At 34.8% G+C, this 20,543-nt stretch overlaps 1 protein-coding gene and 1 pseudogene across 4 annotated transcripts; one reads left to right on the top strand and one right to left on the bottom strand.

Moving 5' to 3' along the window:
* Positions 1-10,748: 10,748 nt before the first annotated feature.
* Positions 10,749-14,600, bottom strand: LOC129308361 (LRR receptor-like serine/threonine-protein kinase RGI1; annotated as a pseudogene).
* Positions 14,601-16,372: 1,772 nt separating this feature from the next.
* Positions 16,373-20,543, top strand: LOC129309386 (inosine triphosphate pyrophosphatase). Of its 4 annotated transcripts, none has more exons than XM_054950952.1 (10): positions 16,373-16,534; positions 16,791-16,903; positions 17,829-17,997; positions 18,181-18,245; positions 18,371-18,434; positions 18,530-18,539; positions 19,640-19,671; positions 19,779-19,891; positions 20,060-20,136; positions 20,218-20,543. In XM_054950952.1, the coding sequence occupies exons 2-10, from the start codon at positions 16,850-16,852 to the stop codon at positions 20,333-20,335; spliced, it is 702 nt and encodes a 233-aa protein (XP_054806927.1). In that variant the 5' UTR covers positions 16,373-16,534; positions 16,791-16,849; the 3' UTR covers positions 20,336-20,543. The 4 variants fall into 4 exon arrangements, with proteins under 4 accessions (XP_054806927.1, XP_054806930.1, XP_054806928.1 ...); XM_054950953.1 differs by having other exon boundaries at positions 16,374-16,534; positions 17,810-17,997; XM_054950955.1 differs by lacking the exon at positions 16,791-16,903.

The raw sequence follows: 20,543 nt of genomic DNA, 5'->3' as shown, positions 1-20,543 counted from the left end.
GATTATTTGTCCAACCATTGCCAATAAATTGGTGCTTGCAGCCATGGTCATCATGCTCCTGCTCTCATCTGGTACGTGCACAACTGTTTATAATATATTTGTTGTTGATGATACACACACACACACACATATATATGTAATAATTGGAAAAATAATGCAGGTATGAGCAAACCATATTGCCCAGGAACGTGTAAACAATTTAACAGGTGTGATGATTAAGGCAAAATAAAGGGCTATAAAATGGCCAATGCGTTCCACCTCAGAATTACTTCTGTTGCTGTGCAGAACCTACTGCTGATTGATTTAATGTACAACTTCATTTCCTACCTTCTCGCGATCCTCTCTCCTCATGGATCTGAACTTCTATAATAATCAATAATAATAAACTATGCATTCATCTCTCCATCCAAGTGTATATGGTTAACTAAGAAGCATGCAGCAGTTTTGAATTTTAATACCACAACATATTATATTATAATAGTAAAGTAATGATTTGAGTTATATGTCATGCCTTTAATTTCATTATCTCTTGAATTACTTTAAAAACCAGTTAGCTAATTTATCAGGGATAAATCTAATGAAAGAGTGTGTAGTGATTAATTAATCATGCGGGAGGTAGTATATATCATAAAAAGCGGAAGACTAATATGGTATAAAAATTAATTATTGGTGAAACAAAAAGAGACACACAAAAAATCTGTGATTTAATTGCGTATCTAGGAAAATCTGGACGACTTCAAGAAAATTGTCAAAAGGAGAATATTCACAAAAATGCACACATTAGCGTGTATATATTCACACACAAGCTTGAGAAACAATCACCATACGTAGATACCGCTCCTACAGAGACCTTCAATATTTGCTTCGCCAAATTAAAATGGCAACAAATTGCTTGCCGCCATGGTCATGATGCTCCGGACTTGACTTCTTTGCATTTTTTTTTTTACTTTTTATTTTTTTTTTTCATCTCAATCATTAAAATTTATTTTTAAATAATTAAAATTTAATATTTCATACAATCATTATTAAAATATGATATTTTATAAAAAATAAATATAATAATAATTTTATATAATATCAAATATCACCCATTTAAAAATGAATTCAATAATTGAAAAGAAAAGAAAATAAAGAGAGAAAAAAATAAAAAGAAGCCAGGTCCATGATGCTCCTCCTCTCATTTGGTTTGTGCACCAACTTTCTCAATTAATTAATTAATTAATTGCTTCAACTTTTTTTGGTCCCCGGCAACATAATTAATTGTTTGAATTCTTAAGAGTTCGAGTTACTCTTGGCCGCGCATATTATTGCTATAACTTCCCAGGCTCTCAAATATTTTGTTACATTTTATTCTATATATGAAAAGAGAGACATTTTATCAGTTTAGTTTTATGTCAGGTAGATCAACTACAGAGGCGATTTATCTACTAAGAGGATTAATGAAAAAGTATCGTTGTAAAGATAAGATTTACACATGGTTTTTATTGATTTGAAAAAGCTTATGACCGTATACCAAGAGAAGTGTTTTGGAAATCGTTAGAAAAAAGAGGAGTACGGATTGCTTATATTAAAGCCATACAAGAATGTATGAGGGGGTAAAAACTAGTATAAGAATGCCTAGTGGTCAAACAAAGAATTTTCCTATAAAGATTGGACTATATCAGGGATCATCTCTGAGTCCTTATTTATTCAACTTGATCTTAAATGTTTTGACGGAACATATTCAAGAGAAAATTCTGAAATGTATGCTCTTCACCGATGATATAGTTCTTATAGCAAAGACAAAAAAGAAGAGGTTAATTGCAAGTTGAGTTATAGAGGAGGACATTGGAGTCGAAAGGTTTTCGTCTGAGTAGAAGTAAGACGGAATTTTTATATTGTAAATTTGGTAAAGTACTATTTGACAATAATTTGAAAGTGAAATTGGGAGATCAAATTACCTCAAGTGGAAAAAGTATATATTGGGAGCCATTATTCAAAATGATGGCGAAATCAGTGGAGATATTTCACATAAAATTCAAGCTGGATGGTTTAATTGGAGAAAAGGTAAAGGAGTTATTTGCGACCGTAAGGTCCCCAATATAAATTTAAAGGAAGTTTTATCGCATGCTATCAGACCGGCGATGTTATATAGTAGTGAATGTGGGCTCTAACGGGACAGCAGAGTATAAAATTGGAGTAGCAGAAATGAGAATGTTACGATGGATGTACGAACATACACGTAAAGATAAAATTCGAAATGAGCCGTACGCAAAAAAGTGAGGGGTGGCACCTATTGAGGAAAAAATGGTTAGAAAATCGATTGAGATGATTGGGCATGTACAAAGAAGACTCAGGGAGGCACCAGTGGAGAGGTTAAAAATATAACTTTGAGTCCGATTAAGAGAGGGGTAGAGGAAGGCCTAAGAAACACTCTTGGAAGTTATTGAACGCGATCTCTTAATTAATAATATTCCTAAAAGCTTAATAAATATAAAGCACAATGCGTTTTGCAATCCATATAGCCGACCTCACCTAGTAGGATAAAGGCTTGTTAGTTGTTTGTTGTTGTTATGAAAAGAGAGACATTTTATTACGTTACAGTGACAGACCAGTTAGCCAATTTTAATGTATATTTTATTATTTTAAAAAATGAAAATTGTGCAGTTTTTGATTTTTTTAAATAGTAAACAGCTAATGCAAACTATCTTGTCTCGATTATAAGATATTAAAATGTCTTGCATTTTAAATAAAATCAAATCATTTTTTTTAAAGACAAATGAGAACCCGGGTTATTAGATATCTCATCGTGCCCAGCCCGTGTGTGTGGTGTGTGTTAGCTGTGTTTAATTTATAGTTTGTGTTGATGAGATATAGTGAAAGTAGTGGTGGAAAAATTAATGCTCCCTGTTATAATGAATATTAATGATAGGGAACTATACCACTTAATTAGCTCTTCTACATTTTAAATTTACCGTAAGGAGGATATATACAAATTTATATTGTTTCATAAGATTAAATAATATATTTAAAACTTACATGCTTGTCTCCGGTGGATTTTAATTACTTTCGCAAACCAATTTCATTTTATTAAATAATTTAAAATTAATATGCGTGTAAAATTAAATGAATAGGTATTGATACAAAGAAGTATATTTAGGAAATAAGTAACTCTTTTAAGGCCATATTATAACGGCTATTTAAATAATATTGAGAACATTTAAAAGATATTTCAATTCATAAATACTTAATTTGTTTAGAGAAACTATATCATAGAAAAAAATATGAACTGTTGTTCAAAAATGCAATGGACTACAAGATTTTTAGTAAGAACTAATGATGGCGAAGCTTACATTTTAGGAAAAATTGGTGTTGATGAAATGATCTTGCTGAAAGAGAAATTAGTCCCAAGGACCACGCAAATATTTTTTTTATTAAATAATTTGAGCAAATGATCAAATGTCCTCGTAATCATCTCATTATATAATCACAATTGACTTCAAAATCAAAGTAATCAACGGTCTAAAACCATTAAGAATTACCAAGTTTTCAAATCTACAATTAGGAGAAATAAAAATTTCAAACCATTTATAATAGAATCCCCAAATCTTTCAACATTAAAATATTCTCAACACTTTCAAGGGACTCAAATTAGAGTTTTAAAATGTTGCGAAAGCATAGAAAATAAGAAAAATCAAGGCATAAAATCTCAAAATAGTAAAACAATGTTGACAACTGCATATACACCATGGCGCGCATGTCTCTGTGCCATGCGCAGCGACGCATTGCAAGATATTTAACAACAAACTTTTACTGTCATATGATACACTGAAAGCGAACTTTTGACACGTTTCAAATCGCCGTCCGACATTCGATTGAGGTGATTTTAGTTTCTGCACGGAGCTTTTTCCTAATTCTAGCTAATGGCACAAGTTTCACACTCAAATTCATTTTTTACAAAGAGTTGGACACCCAAACTCATTTTTACTCTTTTTTTTTTTACAAAAACTCACAACAATGATGTCCAAACTCACATATAAGTATTAAAAGTCTGCACCAACCACTCAATCACACTTAATGAACCTTAAAAGATTCGTGCAACACACCATCACCCAAATTGTGCACACATAATGAAGTTTCACCACTCAACCTTAATTTTTATATGACACAGGGGGAAGAAAAACTTTGCACCGACAAATCATTTTCATTTCAAGTCATTTCAAAATATATATAACATTACTTGCACCAATATTTTGACCCTTATAAGATTTATAACTAAAACTTACTAACTCAAGACACAAAATACACAAGATTACACAATAGTAATGCAAGAGCACCAAAATGGATAAATGAGCCCTAGTTGGAAAAATTGACAACATTAATTACACATAAATTAACATAAGGAGGCATCGGTAGGATTTACATTATAATCCTTTGCCTCAGCATGTTTCTCCACATTTGGATCTGATGAGTTATGGCATGAAAATATTGAAGAATGAGGAGTAAGTACAAACTATTCAGTAATCAAGTTTCACCTAATCTATACAGTTGCATATCAATTAAAATAGATGCAAATGGCAATAGCTTCATAAATAACACATGTATGACAATCATAGCCATGGTTCACAACAATAACAACCATGTGAGTGGGCCTAAAACACATATAATCATTTATGGCAATAATGTACAACATGAAGTCGTAATAATACCAACCATGTGCGCTTAACACATACCGAACCATAATAATAACAACCACATGGTTGGATTTAGATGCATGATCCAAGATCAACATTGTACCCTCTTGTTACTTTTGATATGAAATCGGTGAATATTAAGTGGCTACGTTCTTCATAGACTAACCCAGCCTTCTACTTATAAAGAGTTACCAAGCTAGGGTCAACTTACTCAATTGTGTACTATGGTTTCTTTCAATACTAAACAACTATAGGGTGTGTGCCCCTAATCTAGCCTTCTTATGAATCGGTGAAGATTAGTTAGGTTCAAGTCTCTTATAGAACTAGTTGGACAGTCTCGAATTAACCTTGAGATAAGGCTACTTCTTGATTCCAATAATTTATGCCAGGGCAAACTCTTGATTCCAACGGCTGTCGCCAATACCACATGGATTTTTCAACTACTCCTCTCCCTAAGCGAATTCTCTTCAATGATCATGCTATGCACGTATATCACATATTTATGCAAATATGACCGATTTCACAATCCCATGTCATATTCACATCAATTACTCACCTCCATTAAACTCTACATCATATATATCACATATGGTACATTTTTATCATATTGCATTGTCAATAATCATTATTAAACACATTTATGCATCATGCATAAAATCCTCATTTTCCAAAGCAATTTAATGTATTATACATTACATTGCCAAAATTGCATCAATAACTTTCTAAATATCAAACAAGTTTCAAATCATTAATTTAATAAGTACCTAATTAACATACAACTATATAAACTAGGTTTCTCCATGTTCCTTAAACCTTTGAAAGGTTAAGATTTACACCTCACAATAACCACTTTCAAAGCTTTTTTCCAAGGTTAAATGGTGCTAAAAATTAATAGTCTACAATTACATTACAATGATACCATCATTATCTTATTCTTGAGAATTTACTAATACTAAACTCCACATTTTCCTTTTCATCAAAATCATATAATCACACCCAATCATATCCAATGGGTTTACTAGGTTTTCATTGACCCATATTTTGATTAAGGATTATTTAAACCACCATTAATGATCCATAAATACTCTTAACCACCTCATCAATTGCAAAATTTATATATCAATTGCCTCTACCAACCAAACACTTACAAAATCATTAATGTAGGGTTTGAATACCTTCAACATCTCCATATAAATTCATTTTAACTAATGGATTCATACTCATAAATCTTATGGACTGAAAATCAATCTCTTAATTCAAATCCTAGGTTTACTCCTCATAAATATGGTAGAGAAAGGAAAAAAAAGGCATCATAAACTATTACCTAGGTGTTAGAAATATCTAAATTACCACCAATAATCCCCAATATTGCGCCCCTAGTAGAGTAATGGGCATGCCTTTGTTTTCTCCTTTCCTTCTTCTCTATTTTCTTGCACACAGACACAAATCAATTTAAAAAAAATTTTAGCTGTGTGTTGCGGCCTATGCAGCCCTCTGTCATAGCTCATGACATAGAGAGGTCATTCCCATGTTGTTTTGCCTCTATGCACCATAGAGGGTCATTCACACATCACAGTATATGGCACAGAAGACTCTTCATCAAATTTTCCTCTTCTTTTCTTACCTGGATGGCCTAGCTTCATTTTGAAACCTACATCTTGGGTTGGAATTACAACCAAATACACTTATTAGACCCCTCCAACCATACACCTCATCAATTTACTACTTATCCTTATTAAACTTAATTAATCATGCTTAGATTTCTAGGATGTTATGATGCCTATGTGTTAATTAATTTTTTTTTCAAAAGGCACAAAATTCGACCACCAGAGGTCTCATTATTGATGCTTTAACAGGTGACATTGTGCTTGTCGAAGCTCCAACTAGCAAGTAAAGTGTCATAAAAAAAAATCAACACCCTTTAATTACATGTAAATCATCAAGGACTACATGCAAACTTAACAGCTAGAGGGTGCAAGGATTTTGACTTAGGGTGCAAGGATTTAGCCTAGGTGTAAGACTTCTAGCTTGAGGTATAAGGGTTATAACTTGGGTGTAAGGCTTCTAACTTGGGTACAAAGCTTTTGACTTAAGGTGCAAGGAATCTAGCTTAGGTACAAGGCTTCTGACTTAAGGTACAAGGCTTTTGGCTTGGGTACATGGGTTTTGACTTTGGTGCAAGGGATTTGGCTTACGGTGCAAGTGTTTTGACTTAAGGTGCAAGACTTTTGGCTTAGACAATTACATGTAATATCTTGTGAATTACATATAAATCAAATACACAGAAAGTTACACCCTTGTCAATCCTCCAAAATTACATGAAAATAATTATGGATTACATGTAAATCAATATATATATATATATATATGAGGAAACTTGCAAGTATGACTAAGGAATGATTTACATGTAATATCTAACCGATCACTTGTAAATTTAACATATAGAGAGTACATAAATATCAGTGCCCTTAAATTACATGAAAATAATTATGAATTACATGAAAATTACTAAGTCAAAAGCTTTACACCCTAAGCCATAACACATGTACCTTAAACCAGAAGCCTTATACCCAAGCCGTCCCTTTGCACTCAAGTCAGAACCCTTACACTCAAACCAGAGCCTTACAACCTAAGCCATAACATAAGCACTTTAAGTTAGAAGCCTTGTACCTAAGCCATCCCTTTTGTACCAGCCAAAACCCTTGCACCTTAAACTAAAATCCTTCTACCCTTTAGTTTTGGTGCGGCAAATTAAAAAAATATATATGGGAAGTAAGAACAACATCATGCCCATATTAAAACTACATCCTACCTTATACAAAAAATAAATAAAGGAACACTCATAATAAGCTCTCTCTTTTTAAGTATTATACATTATATAGTAAGCCATGTTAAACTGTTAAAGATGTGGATTCAACAATGTAACATAGAGGATAACTGAATTGTCCCTAAAAAATAAGTAAATGTGAAGAACAAGAATAAACAATGATATTTCAGTGAAAAGAACATTAATTCCATTAGGTTTGATTTATATTTCTGTCAAGTACAATCAAAATCATAAACAAAGACCATAAGATACCATACATTAAAAAAATATACCATAGGGGGTTAAGAATAATATTATACCCATGTTAAACTACCATCATACTTTATACAAAAAAGCAAATAAGGGGATGATCATAAGTACACTTTAAAGTACAATCACAATTTCATTCAATCTTTTAGGAAAATCCCTTGATCAGCATTTTCTTATAGCTTACTTGATTTATGATATGCATGAGTTAAAATTGCAAAAGCTTTTTGACTTGAACTTTATTTTTTCTCATCTCTTTAAACAAAATCTTATGTTTTAGTGTATCTAAAACATTATGCCTGTAATGAAAATTAGTAACCATCACAAGTGGGTTATTCATGCCATGCTACATTCAGATATAAAATGTTTATCCAAAATGAAATGATCACGAGAATTTTCTCGTTTAATTAGTCAATCATATGTTTTCTACGAGCAGCAAGTGAGAAATTATGGTCACGACTGAACTAATAAAAGAAAACATGGGAATTTGTGAAAATGAAAAAGCATTAAGGCATCATTATATGTATGCGTATTATATTGCATAGTACCTTGTAAAAGCAAGAGACATAATTTACCCATTCTAAGAGGACTTTCTCAATTCCTCCCCAAGTTTCCCTTGAACTACTTTTACCATTAATTATTTCTAGTACACGAACTCCAAGTTATATATATCAGCCTTCAAGGTTAGCAGATCGCCTAATACATATTCTAAGGCTAGATAACTGCTGTGCAAATGAATAACAAAGCAGGGCAGTTTTTATCAAATCAATGTATGGATTGACCAAATTTCAAAATACAAACTAGTACAGGCATATATACAATTAAGATACCCTGTATCCTGTTACAATAGAAAGGTAAATATAAATAGAAATTGACCAAAAAATTGATTTGGTGGAAGAATCGCATGGATGAAAGAGTTCTCAATTGGTTTATAATATTATAAACCTAATTTATACCATAAAGGCTTTTATCTAAAAGAAAAGGGGGAGTAAAATTATAGGTTGTGTGTTTAAACTAGAGCTCTTTTATTATTTCATTTGACTAATTAACACTCTCTAATTACATATCAAGCCTTGTTTTTATGTAGAAATACATGAGCTGGCCGATAAAATGTGAAGACATGAGATTTGATCAAATTTGAATGTACATAATCGGTGTGAAATTGACTCTAATTTTGAGAATGTCAAGTTTGTCCTCAAATGTTAGTAGAATTGAGAGCTACAAAAGCTAATTTACAAAGACAATAAAGAGTCATTCTTATCTTTATATAATAGTTGTTTTGCTAATATTACAATGAATGATAATACTTTCTAAACGACTGTTGTTCAAGCATCATCTTTATCATTCAATTCACACAATCTAAAGAATATGAACACACTAGAAGCATTTATATTATATTGATCTGAAGTTTTTGTTGATAAGGAGTAGTATGCAGGTCAAGTTTAGACAATATTATATGATTGTCAAATATAAGAGTCAAAAAATTGAAGCAGACTTCCATTCTGTACCTATAAATATATATAGCTGTCTTTGTGATTCTCTAAATATTTTTCCCTATATTGCAAATGTCTAATATCAATATGTGAAAATAAAAAAGAACAAAATAAAAGCTGATACTAGAGATTTAATGTGAAAAAAATTCCAAAAAAGAGAAATATAGCACGAGGTCCTACTATAGTTGAGAGATTCAATCTTCTTGATTTTACACAGTGAGAGGTCATTCTTTTTTTTTTTTGTCCAATGAACAAAAGCTCACCCTTCTTTATGGGAATTCCTCAACTTAAGTGATGTCACCTTTACAATTTTTCTTTACCAAAGATATGAATTTGAGATATGAGATTTACAAACATCAGTCTTTTTTCTTAATCTATAGCTAGGCCATGCCCCGCCACATTCAAGCCTTGTCCCGCGATGCAGCTCATTTCGCCAACATTCTCTACAGGTGAAGACATTACAAACAGTGGGATTTAGAATGGGATATTAGGCGATAGACATGGAGGCTATCCAAGGAGGAGTTTCCAATCACTCTAGTAGGCAAAGCGGAGACAAAGCCAATGAGAGGATTGTTGCCAGTCATCTCCAAGCTCAGCAAACTTCAAAGGCATTCCGATGGTTCTCCGATTTGGGTGTGCGAAGAGAGGATTTCACATAGGGGCATTTCAATCAACATTAAAATTGTTTTATGAATATAATAATAGATTTGGTCCTTCAAGTACATTTAGTCCCTGAAACCAATTTTGATTCTAACAAGGTCATTTTTACTAATTTTTTTTTATAATTTTATTTGGCCAAAGAAAAATGTATAACAAGATCTTGAGTTTCAATCGGGGGGAAAAAGAAGAGAGTACACCATCATGATAATGATGATGGTGGTTGTTGGTAGTGATACTTTTATCATTTTATCTGCTGAAAATGAAGTTTATCTGATCAATAGCAAAATTATTCACTCCGATCTGCGGCTTCAATTGTCTTTCAGATCAATTAATCAAATGGTAAGTTGCTAGTTATGTACTTACTTAAAAGACCATCATAATTATATATCATCAACTCATTTGCATTTTAATTTTTTTACCATTTTTGATTATTTTCATCTTAATAATATCTCGTCTCTTTTTCTCCGTCTCCAAACCAAGTATTAAACAGTGCCTTTTGATCAAAACATGAACGAGCTGTTTCATACGTTTTAGTGCGTAACTGAAAATTAAGAAAACAAAGTTAGAACATGCAACAATTTATTGATCCTCTTAGAGAAAAGGCATAGTAGTTGCAACAGTTGACTCCATGTTATTCATACTTTTACTTGCAAACATATATTTCTGCTTCATTTACTCATTCTACAAATTTGGAGCAAGAAATGAAAAAGCCAACAGAACACCCAGATTCATTACCTAGCCCACTTCCACAATAGAAAAAGATGAACGTCTTGGTGAGGACGGAGAGGAGGTTGTCCATGTTTTCTGGTCCGAGCTGGTCTTGCTGCTGCTTGTGAGGACTCTACAACATCAGCCCCAGTAGTAAGTGTGTAGGAGAGCCCTTATAAGCGTATCAAAATCCGCATATTCCTCATTTTCTTCTTTAATTTCCCTGATCATTGTTGCCACATCCTCATTGTAGGTCTCTGGTTTTGGGGCAGAACTTAAGCACAGTAGGGCAATGCCTAATGCTTCCTTCATTTCTTCTATATCTGATTCTGGTGCAGATTTTAAGCAGCGTCCAGGACTTCTTCTTGACCTCTCTTTGTCTCACCCACTCAGCAATGTGTAAGCCGTCTGGTATGCTTGGATCAATCGGTTCTTACCTGTCAGAACTTCCAGCATCACTACACCAAAAACTATAACATCACTCTTCTCTGTGATCTTCATCATGTAGCCGTACTCTGAAACAAATACACCAGTCAGATTCAACATTGTTATATTTGGTATGATAATTAAACTGCCTCGGAAAGCATGCAAATCAAACTTCATAGAAGTTAACAAAAAACAGAACCTCTACAATTTATGACCCAGAATGGTGTTATGTAATGCTTCTTAATCAGTAATATATCACACATGTATCCAAGTGGTAGATAACAATTATTAAACTATGCTGAATGAAAGCAAAGTTTAGTTCAATGCAGGAGGTAAAAGATAAGGAAAAACATTAATGCATTGCAGTGTGAAGCATACTGACCGGGGAGCAATATATCCCAAGAACCAGCGACTATACTGGAGGACTTGCCAAATCCCCAATCGTCAACAAACTCAGCCAAGCCAAAGTCAGCAATGCAAGCTTCAAATCAGGGCCAATGAGGATGTTACTGGGTTTGATGTCTCTGTGGACTATTGGAGGGTCACAATCATGGTGAAGATATTCAAGGCCTTGAGCAGTACCTAACAAGATTTGGTGCCTTACTCCCCATTCCAAACAAGAGTTTTCATCCCTCTCATGAAGCAGACCGCCTAAGTTCCCATTTGGCATATAGTCATACATAAGCAATCTTGTGTGTGACTCCAACAGTATCTAGGAATCTCACAATGTTCCTATGTCGGATTAAACCAAGGAATTTCAGCTCTCTTGAGAAACGAGTCGCATGCTCCTCCTCTCTTGTCTTCATAGGGTCCATCACTTGTCGCCATTGTAGTTTGCCTCAATTTCTTCACGGCTATGACTTCATTATTGCCAATATCAACACGAGCACAACTCCTGAGCTTCCTTTTCCTATTATATTTTCCATCATTTAAGCTTCCAAGTACCTGCTCAACTGAGAAATTTAACTTCTGAAATGGAGTGAATTGCCATGTCCATAAGTTTCCCTTCTCTGTGAAGTTGTCTCTGATAGTTTTGTCTTATAACTGTAATGATCCTATAACAATAGATATCACTATCAAGACTACAGCACTCCGATGGCCAGTTTAAGAATTGTTGAGTTCATGTTTTTTTAGTCATTTGTTCCCTGTGGAATCTTTAAAAAAGCATGAATCCTGAATCCTAGAACAAAGACCACTGTTTCCCGTTAATTCTTCGGGTGATAAGTGTCTAAAAATCTGTATCAGGAAGATAGCCAGTGAAGTTATTGTGAGAAATATTGAGAGAAACAAGACTTGCAAGGTGAGACAGTGGCTGCAAATCTCCTTCAACATATTATGTGAAATGTCCATCGCCGAAAGCATTGTTAATTTAGAGATTTCAGAAGGAATTGATCCATTAAGAGAGTTTTGACTCAGGTTAAGAACAACTGCAAGAGTTTTGATATCTCCTAACTCTTTTGGTATGCTTCCCATGAGTTCATTGCTACTAAGATCAAGCGTTTGGAGTTTAGAACACAGACCAAGTGATTGAGGAATGGTCCAGAGAATTTGTTTCCCTTAGTATCAGATTAATTAGGGAAGAAAGAAGACCTAAGCTTGGAGGTACTTGACCTTCAAATTTGTTATTAGACGCATTGAAAACCGAAAGATTTGGTAGTGTTGTCAATGACTCAGGGCAATGGACCTTCTAAGTCATTGTTGCTAAGGTTTATCATTTCCAGTTTTGAGCAACCACCAATCTCATCCGGCAATGGCCCGTACAAGTGGTTGTCAGAGATATCAAAAAAATTCAAGTTTTTCAGACCACCAATTGTCTTGGAATCCCACATAAATTCGATTGTTTTGAGATTCAGCCTTTCAAGAGAGCTGCAAACTTCCTATCTCAGGTGGAATTGCGCCCGATATGTCAGTGAAATTAACTCCAACTCTGTGAGGTTCTGAAGCAGAAAGAGGCCTTTGGAATGCTTCCAACAAAAACATTGCTAGACAGATCTAACTTTTGGAGGTTACTGAGGTTGGACAAAGTAGATGGGATGGTTCCTTCAAGCTGGTTGCGCCAAGCATAGAACTGAGTGAGCTTTTGCAACCTCCCAAGCTCTGGTGGGATCGAACCTGATATTTGATTCATGTAAAGTTCCAATCGTTGCAGACTTGTGGCAATTTGCAAGAGTTGAAGGTATAACACAGAGATATTGTTTTGAGCAACCAAAACTTGTCAAGCTTCACAAGACCACCTACAGAGAAAGGGATAGTCCAGATAGAGAATTCATAGAAAGCTCAAGCGTTTTCAAGCTTGTACAGTTACCAATCTCTTCAGGAATAGGCCCAGCAATAAAATTATCCCATAAATTCAAAATCTGCAGCTTTTGAAGCTTTCCCAGATCAGAAGGAATAGAACCTGACAGATTTTTTTGCATAGCCTCAACTCAACAAGCTCCGAACAATTACCTATCTCTGATGGAATCTCGCCAGAAAGTACCGTTTCACAAACGGACAGCTTTTGAAGCTTTCTAAGCCTACCAATGAAGCTGGCAAAGAAACCTGATATGCTGGTTTCAGTCAACCCCAGAGAAATCAAATTGATGCAATTTCCCAGCTCATGTGGTATACTCCCAGTAATGCCGTTGTTCCTTCCTGCTCTAAAAACCTGAAGTTTTGACAATTTTCCCAGAAAAGGTGGGATGGTCCCACCCAGCTGATTGTTTGAGAAATGAAGTGATTCAGGCCAATGCAATTACCAAGCTCATGTGGGATTTCTCCACTGAAGAAGTTGGAGTTTAAGGCCAGAGTTTTGAGATTTTGTAAATTCCAACACTTGCAGGAATAGAGCCAGCGAGACTATTATGGCTAAGATCAATGACAGCAAGGGCAGAACAAGCACCGATATCAGAAGTGATATTTCCTGTGAGGTTTGCATCTGACATGACAAGTTTCTAAGGAAGCGAAAGGACGAGAGATTGGAAGGTAGAGGCAAGCCAAGAGGGACAGAAACGACATTAATCTTTGTGACAAAACCTTGAGGAGAACAAGTTATGGAGGTCCAATGCATGGGTTTGCGTCACGAATGTTCCAGTTAGAGAAATATGAAGGAGGTGGTGAGGGTGAGCTGTGAAGCCATGAATAAAGCAGATAAGCTTCATGGTTATAAGAGAGGCAAGGTGGTGCAAGAGAGTAGTGACGACGAAAAGAAAGGCACTGAATAGGGAGGAGATAGAGAAGGAAAACATGAAGATTTGCCTCATTTCCAAACTCGTGTCTTCTGGGATTAGCGTATCATTGGATTTTGATGCTTCTTTTTCTGTGAATCTGTACTAAAATACTTGTAGCAGCCTTCTCCTACTGAATCCAAAGCAAACCATGAAACTGACACCTGCAATTACCAAGCTCATGTGGGATTTCTCCACTGAAGAAGTTGGAGTTTAAGGCCAGAGTTTTGAGATTTTGTAAATTCCCAACACTTGCAGGAATAGAGCCAGCGAGACTATTATGGCTAAGATCAATGACAGCAAGGGCAGAACAAGCACCGATATCAGAAGTGATATTTCCTGTGAGGTTTGCATCTGACATGACAAGTTTTCTAAGGAAGCGAAAGGACGAGAGATTGGAAGGTAGAGGCAAGCCAAGAGGGACAGAAACGACATTAATCTTTGGTGACAAGCCAACCTTGAGGACAAGTTAATGGAGGTCTTGAATTGCATGGGTTTGCGTTTGCACACGAATGTTCCATTTAGAGAAAATATGAAGGAGGTGGTGAGGGTGAGCTGTGAAGCCATGAATAAAGCAGATAAGCTTCATGGTTATAAGAGAAGGCAAGGTGGTGCAAGAGAGTAGTGACGACGAAAAGAAAGGCACTGAATAGGGAGGAGATAGAGAAGGAAAACATGAAGATTTGCCTCATTTTCCAAACTCGTGTCTTCTGGGATTAGCGTATCATTGGATTTTGATGCTTCTTTTTCTGTGAATCTGTACTAAAATACTTGTAGCAGCCTTCTCCTACTGAATCCAAAGCAAACCATGAACTGACACCTCATCGTCATCAAATCTCCTCTGATATGACTCATGAAAATGCCAAGTGGTCCATGGCTGCATGAACAAGTGATTGATAACTTGAGATTTTCCTTCCAGTAAAACAGGCAAGGAGTGCAAGAGATGATCGTTTTCTATCACATACGGAAAAAAAGTAATATATATTATTATGTATAATTGTATATATCATGTAAACGTACGAGCCCAGAGAGAGAGAGAGAGAGTCTCTTGACCTCTAGAATGTCATCCATTCTTTTACTCGGTGGTTCGAAGTTCCATGCGCTTGAGTTACAGTTTAATTAACTCTTCCCAATGCGTATGTATTGAGTTTCATTGCAAAGGGAAGTATTTTGGCCAAGAAGAAAAACTTCTCAATACGCATACAGATTTACCGCTAACAGCGTGAATACAGAAAATGGTGTATATATATATATATATATATATTTTAAAAAAAGGAACGTATAAAAACATACTTTTTATTGAAATATTGAATGTGTGTAGGAAAGCAAATAAATAAGACCTGTATTTTGAAAAAACGCTTACAAAGTGGGTAGAATTAGAAGAGGGTAGCGAAGTGAGGCCAGCTTCAGGGGTATATATTAAACTATGAAAAAACTCCCACAAAGTTTGTTTCAGTTTTGGCATCTTTCTCACAATTATCGATGTAACTTCCCGTTTATGTGTGACCCTATTTTTGAAATAATGCAATATTCCAACATGCTATTAATGTTTCAACAATTTATTTATATAATAATAATAGTATTATTTTAAAATATAATGAATAAAATGAAAGTAAGAAGTTGAATGAGTTTTTGAAGTTTGGAGCATTAGTCAAATGTAACTGGAGTTTACTAGCACTAGGCTACTCGCTGCCACAATTTCTGTAACCGCTCAAATTGAATCAGCCACATCTCTTTTGGTTAAGAAGAGACTCAGTAAATAGTACTACTTGCTTTGCTAAAGAAATTTTTTAAAAAATCATTATATATTTTTTAAGAACTATATAGCTAATATATATATATAATCAATTTTTTATCAAAATTTAATAACCATGGAGTATGAAAAATATATTATTTTTACATATAATTATTTATAGTTCCTTAATTAGAATTAGAATTATAGAATAGATAGTTGTTATATTAATTTAAACATTATATTCAAGTTACACTTTTTTCAAGGTATTATGGATTTTGCTTGTTGACCCAAAATCCAAAAACTTTGTCTTTTCAATTTTAAGCCCATCTGAGATACCCAGATCAATCTAACATACGGGCCAGATAATGAGTTCTTCTAGACAAAAAAACAATGATAAACGGAAATCAAAAAATGTTTCCTTGTGCTCCGACTCAGTGACTGAACAGACTACAGAGTGTTCACACTTCACATAGAACCGTGCCGCCCCTTCGCCGTCGCCGTCACTCTCCACTGGCCACCGTAGCAGCAACTGCTTGTGTCTTGAGCCTTTTACGTTTGCGGTTTGTGGCTCATCTTCATTCTTTTCTTTTCTTTTTATTTTGGGAGGTAAAGAGATACTGAGGATATTAAAAAAAAAAAAAAAAACGCCTTGTTCCCGTCAATATTTGAAATTCGGTTAATATTCTGTGAACTCCGTTTTGATTGTTATGCCAAAATCATTTATCATGTTTACTTACCGAGTTGATTCGGCTTTAGTTGAAGGTATTGGTTTCTTTATGTATTTCTCCACATTTGTACAAACGCATTTTCTTTTAGGTTTTCGAGCACCTAGAGCTGGTAGGCTGCTGCAAATTTTTCTTCTTGAACCCTCAAGGATGCCCGAGTATTATTGTCAAGATAGAAGAGCGCCCAATTGGAGTTTATATGAAGTACCCCTTGCCTTTTGACTTATTGCATTTTCAGTGTTTAGTTCTTTGTACTACTATTATACTTCGGATCCTTTTTTTCGAAACCTCTAAAGAATCACCTTGCATTTTATCAATGTAATGCTTGTGGATTTCTGATTATCCATAATCAAATTTGGAGGACGTTGTTTTGAGTTTTGACAATAGTGCTCTTCATGGGGAATCTCTCGACTCTAAGGATTTAGAGACTGCTTGTCTTGTCTCTGTTGGTACTTGGATTTTGGCCTGCCGGTGTCCCAGGCTCTCATTTTAAGTAGACTTAAATTCATAGTCTTTGTCACAATGATGTTTTCCCAGTACATTTAGATCTGATTTTGAAGCATAGAAAATGGGGGAAGTGTCTATTGGAGATGCTCAATAAGAACTGAGTTTTGAACTAAAACCAAACTCCCTGTCAACTTTTTCGCGTTGGGATTGGGATATATTAACTTGATTTTAACCAAGGTGTTTAGGAACTTAAGGTTTTGCGGAAGATCAGGTATTTTGTCTGAATGATCTTTAAAAATGAAGAAGTCAGCTGAGCAATTAATAACTCAGCTTCAGAGTTTTTTATTCAGGGTATGCGCAGATACTTATAGGAAAATAGGGCTAGGCAAATAATCAGATATGATCAGATCTCCTAAGAGAATAGGATATGATCAGATCTGATATTACAAAATAAGGATGATTAAAACTAATTAATTCTAAGATCTGATATGCTCAGATCTGGTCCTAATTTTGAAATTTGAATAAAAGTAAAGATACAACTAAATGCAATTACATGAGAGCAAATCCCATTCGCATATGGGCTTGGAGCATCAGCAGCCTCCTACAAAAACGATATATATAGACTACTTTGTATGAGGGATCCCTGATTTCATCATTTTCCAGTTATTCTGCCTCCTTCCAGAGAAGACAAAAGCAGACACCTGGAGGAATGGCAGCTGCTGCAACAGCCAATGCTTCAGGGCGAATACTGTCACAGCCAGTTACTTTTGTCACTGGCAATGCCAAAAAGCTTGAAGAAGTACGCACAATCTTGGGCCAGTCTATTCCTTTTAAGTCCCTCAAGCTTGACTGTAAGATTACTGCTCCCTTCTTATTGTTTCCCTACTGGCCTTCATTGGGACATTTTCTCCTTTCTCAGTTTTGATCGCCGCTCAGCGATGAATGTTTTTTGCTAGTTATTTTTGTGACGATGCTTAAATTTTTACTTACGGTGCTCCTGCATGCCTGATTTTTCTGATGGGTTAATTTTGCAGTGCCAGAGTTGCAAGGTGAGCCTGAAGAAATCTCGAAAGAGAAGGCTCGATTGGCTGCTGCTCAGGTATTTAGTTACTCCGTTCTCTTGTGCATACATGAACTTGTTTTATTTTAAGCTTCATTTCTTTCTTTTTTTCCGTTCAATTTTTTTCTCCTTTTTAATTTTTATATTTTTTAATGCATGGCAAGGTTAATGGACCTGTACTAGTAGAAGACACTTGCCTCTGTTTCAATGCTTTAAAAGGCCTCCCAGGTAGACGTCATATTCTTATTCTTCATATTATGTATTATAGTCTGAATGTATAAAACTTGACTCTGGGTCTTTTTACATGTCTGTAATTGTTGCAGGACCTTACATGTAAGTTCTGTTTCAATTTTCAATGTGACTCTTCAGGTAAACACTATTTTCTTTCTAAATTCAAGCTCTTATTGAGTGCTGGCCTAAATGTGAGTCCTTTAAAATTTTAGTTTATGAGGTGCATCATGCAATACCATGATTGAGAATAGAAAATGAAGCAAGACTAAATACAATGTCACTGTTTTATGTCTGAATTCAAGCAAGTTTATGTTCCTTTCGGGGCTAAATCAAGTTAATAGAAATTTGTTCCTGGTCAAAATTCACTGATATTTGACTTTGTTCATCACAAAGCTAAGTTGTGGTGGGGGAAATCTTAAATGCTACCGTACTCAATTTATAGCTCATTGAAGTTTGACTGGTATCAATGCAAGCTTTAAGCACTATAAAGATCTCCACAGTAGCCAGGAGACTGTGCTATTATATTGTTTTTGTTCCTTTTGAACAAGATTTTGTGTGGTCCTAGTTTATCATGTTGTGGAGCCAAGGAAGAGGTATAAGTGATCTTACTCTTCAAGTTGGAACTGAACTTGATATTTATTACACAGCTTCTCAAGATATACAGTAAAGTGGCTGAACCTTTCAGCTGAAAACAATCCATCTTGGTACTTTGGTGTTGGCTTGAAGTTCGAATCATGATTAAATATTGCCTCTAGCATGATTGATAATTTTCAAATGTACAGTGCAATACATGATTCTCCTTGGTTGGATTTATTGTATTCCAAATTCTTTTGCAGTTTATAAAACACGTATCTTTATGTGTTGTTTGTCTTCCATTTGTATGCAGTCTTCTTCACATGTCTTTGACATGCTTGTTAGAGAAGCTAGTGCCTAGTGAATAGTTTTTAAACTAGGATGCAGCTTGAAGAGTTCAGAGAGTAATACACTGCATTGTTCACTTGTTATTTGTGTTGTAGAAAATTAAAGTGATTGTTCTATTCACAGGGTCAAACAACTCTCCCAATAAAGTTTCTTTTCTTATGGAGTTTTCCTTCCATTGATTATACGCAACATATAATTTAAATTCATTATTAATAGGATGCATCATCTTTTTTATATAATGGCTGATGATTATCAATTGGTTGGTTTAATGAATGTTGCAGCAAATGGTTCCTGCAGAAGATTGGTCACGAAGGTCTTGCCTTGAGTGCATGATGTGTACATTTATTTACAAGTTCTATGACTTGTTTGCAAGGCTGTCTCAAAAGTTCTGGTTTACCATTCCTTCAATTCATTTTCCAGGTCTCAACAACTTGTTGATGGCTTATGACGATAAATCAGCTTATGCATTGTGTGCAATTTCCTTTGCTGTCGGGCCTAGTTGTGAACCTGTAACTTTTATTGGAAAAACTATGGTATTTCTTTAAGTCAATGATTCATATATGCTTTTTTATTGGAAAAACTATGGGGTGTGTGTGTGTTTTTTGGTGAACTATGGTATTTCTTTATATATTCTTTACATCTACTGAAAGGTGCTAATGTAAATGACGGACTAAATCTCATTGTTCTGGTTGGAATGCTAGGGGAAGATTGTTCCTGCAAGGGGACCAAATGATTTTGGATGGGATCCAGTTTTTCAACCTGATGGCTATGAGCAAACGTAACTCTTAACATTTGCTACTATATTATGCTTGAGTTCATAATTATCAATGGAATCTGATTGGCTTTGTCCTATGCATAGTTATGCAGAGATGACAAAGGAAGAAAAGAACAAAATTTCTCACCGTTTTAGAGCTCTTGATTTGGTGAAGTCACATTTTGCTGAAGCTGGATTTACTTGTCAGATTGACAATGTATAAGAGCTTCCTTTGTTGTTGCTATGGAGTAGATTCTATAGGTACAACATTTCATGAGCTTGGTTGGTTCCATTGTTAAGTAGCTTTCTGCTAGTGAAAGGAGAATTGCTTCTTTTTTGACAGTTTGATGGTACTTAGTGTGTTTGGATGAATGGAAATCAGTGGAATGAAAAGGGAAATGATGAATTGGCTTTCATCTTTTGTTTGGAAA

Source organism: Prosopis cineraria, unplaced genomic scaffold, assembly GCF_029017545.1.
Source record: "Prosopis cineraria cultivar Desert tree isolate PC_DT_omini unplaced genomic scaffold, ASM2901754v1 PC4, whole genome shotgun sequence".
NCBI lineage: Eukaryota > Viridiplantae > Streptophyta > Magnoliopsida > Fabales > Fabaceae > Prosopis > Prosopis cineraria.
This window is presented reverse-complemented; position numbering and strand designations above follow the sequence as displayed.

What these genes read in the sequence shown, in the direction of transcription:
- LOC129309386 (XM_054950952.1), top strand. Translation starts at nt 16,850, where the DNA reads ATGCCCGAGTATTATTGTCAAGATAGAAGAGCGCCCAATTGGAGTTTA. An exon ending in CTTTTATTGGAAAAACTATG is followed by an intron (nt 19,892 to 20,059) that starts GTATTTCTTTAA and finishes TTGGAATGCTAG; the next exon opens with GGGAAGATTGTTCCTGCAAG. An exon ending in CCTGATGGCTATGAGCAAAC is followed by an intron (nt 20,137 to 20,217) that starts GTAACTCTTAAC and finishes TCCTATGCATAG; the next exon opens with TTATGCAGAGATGACAAAGG.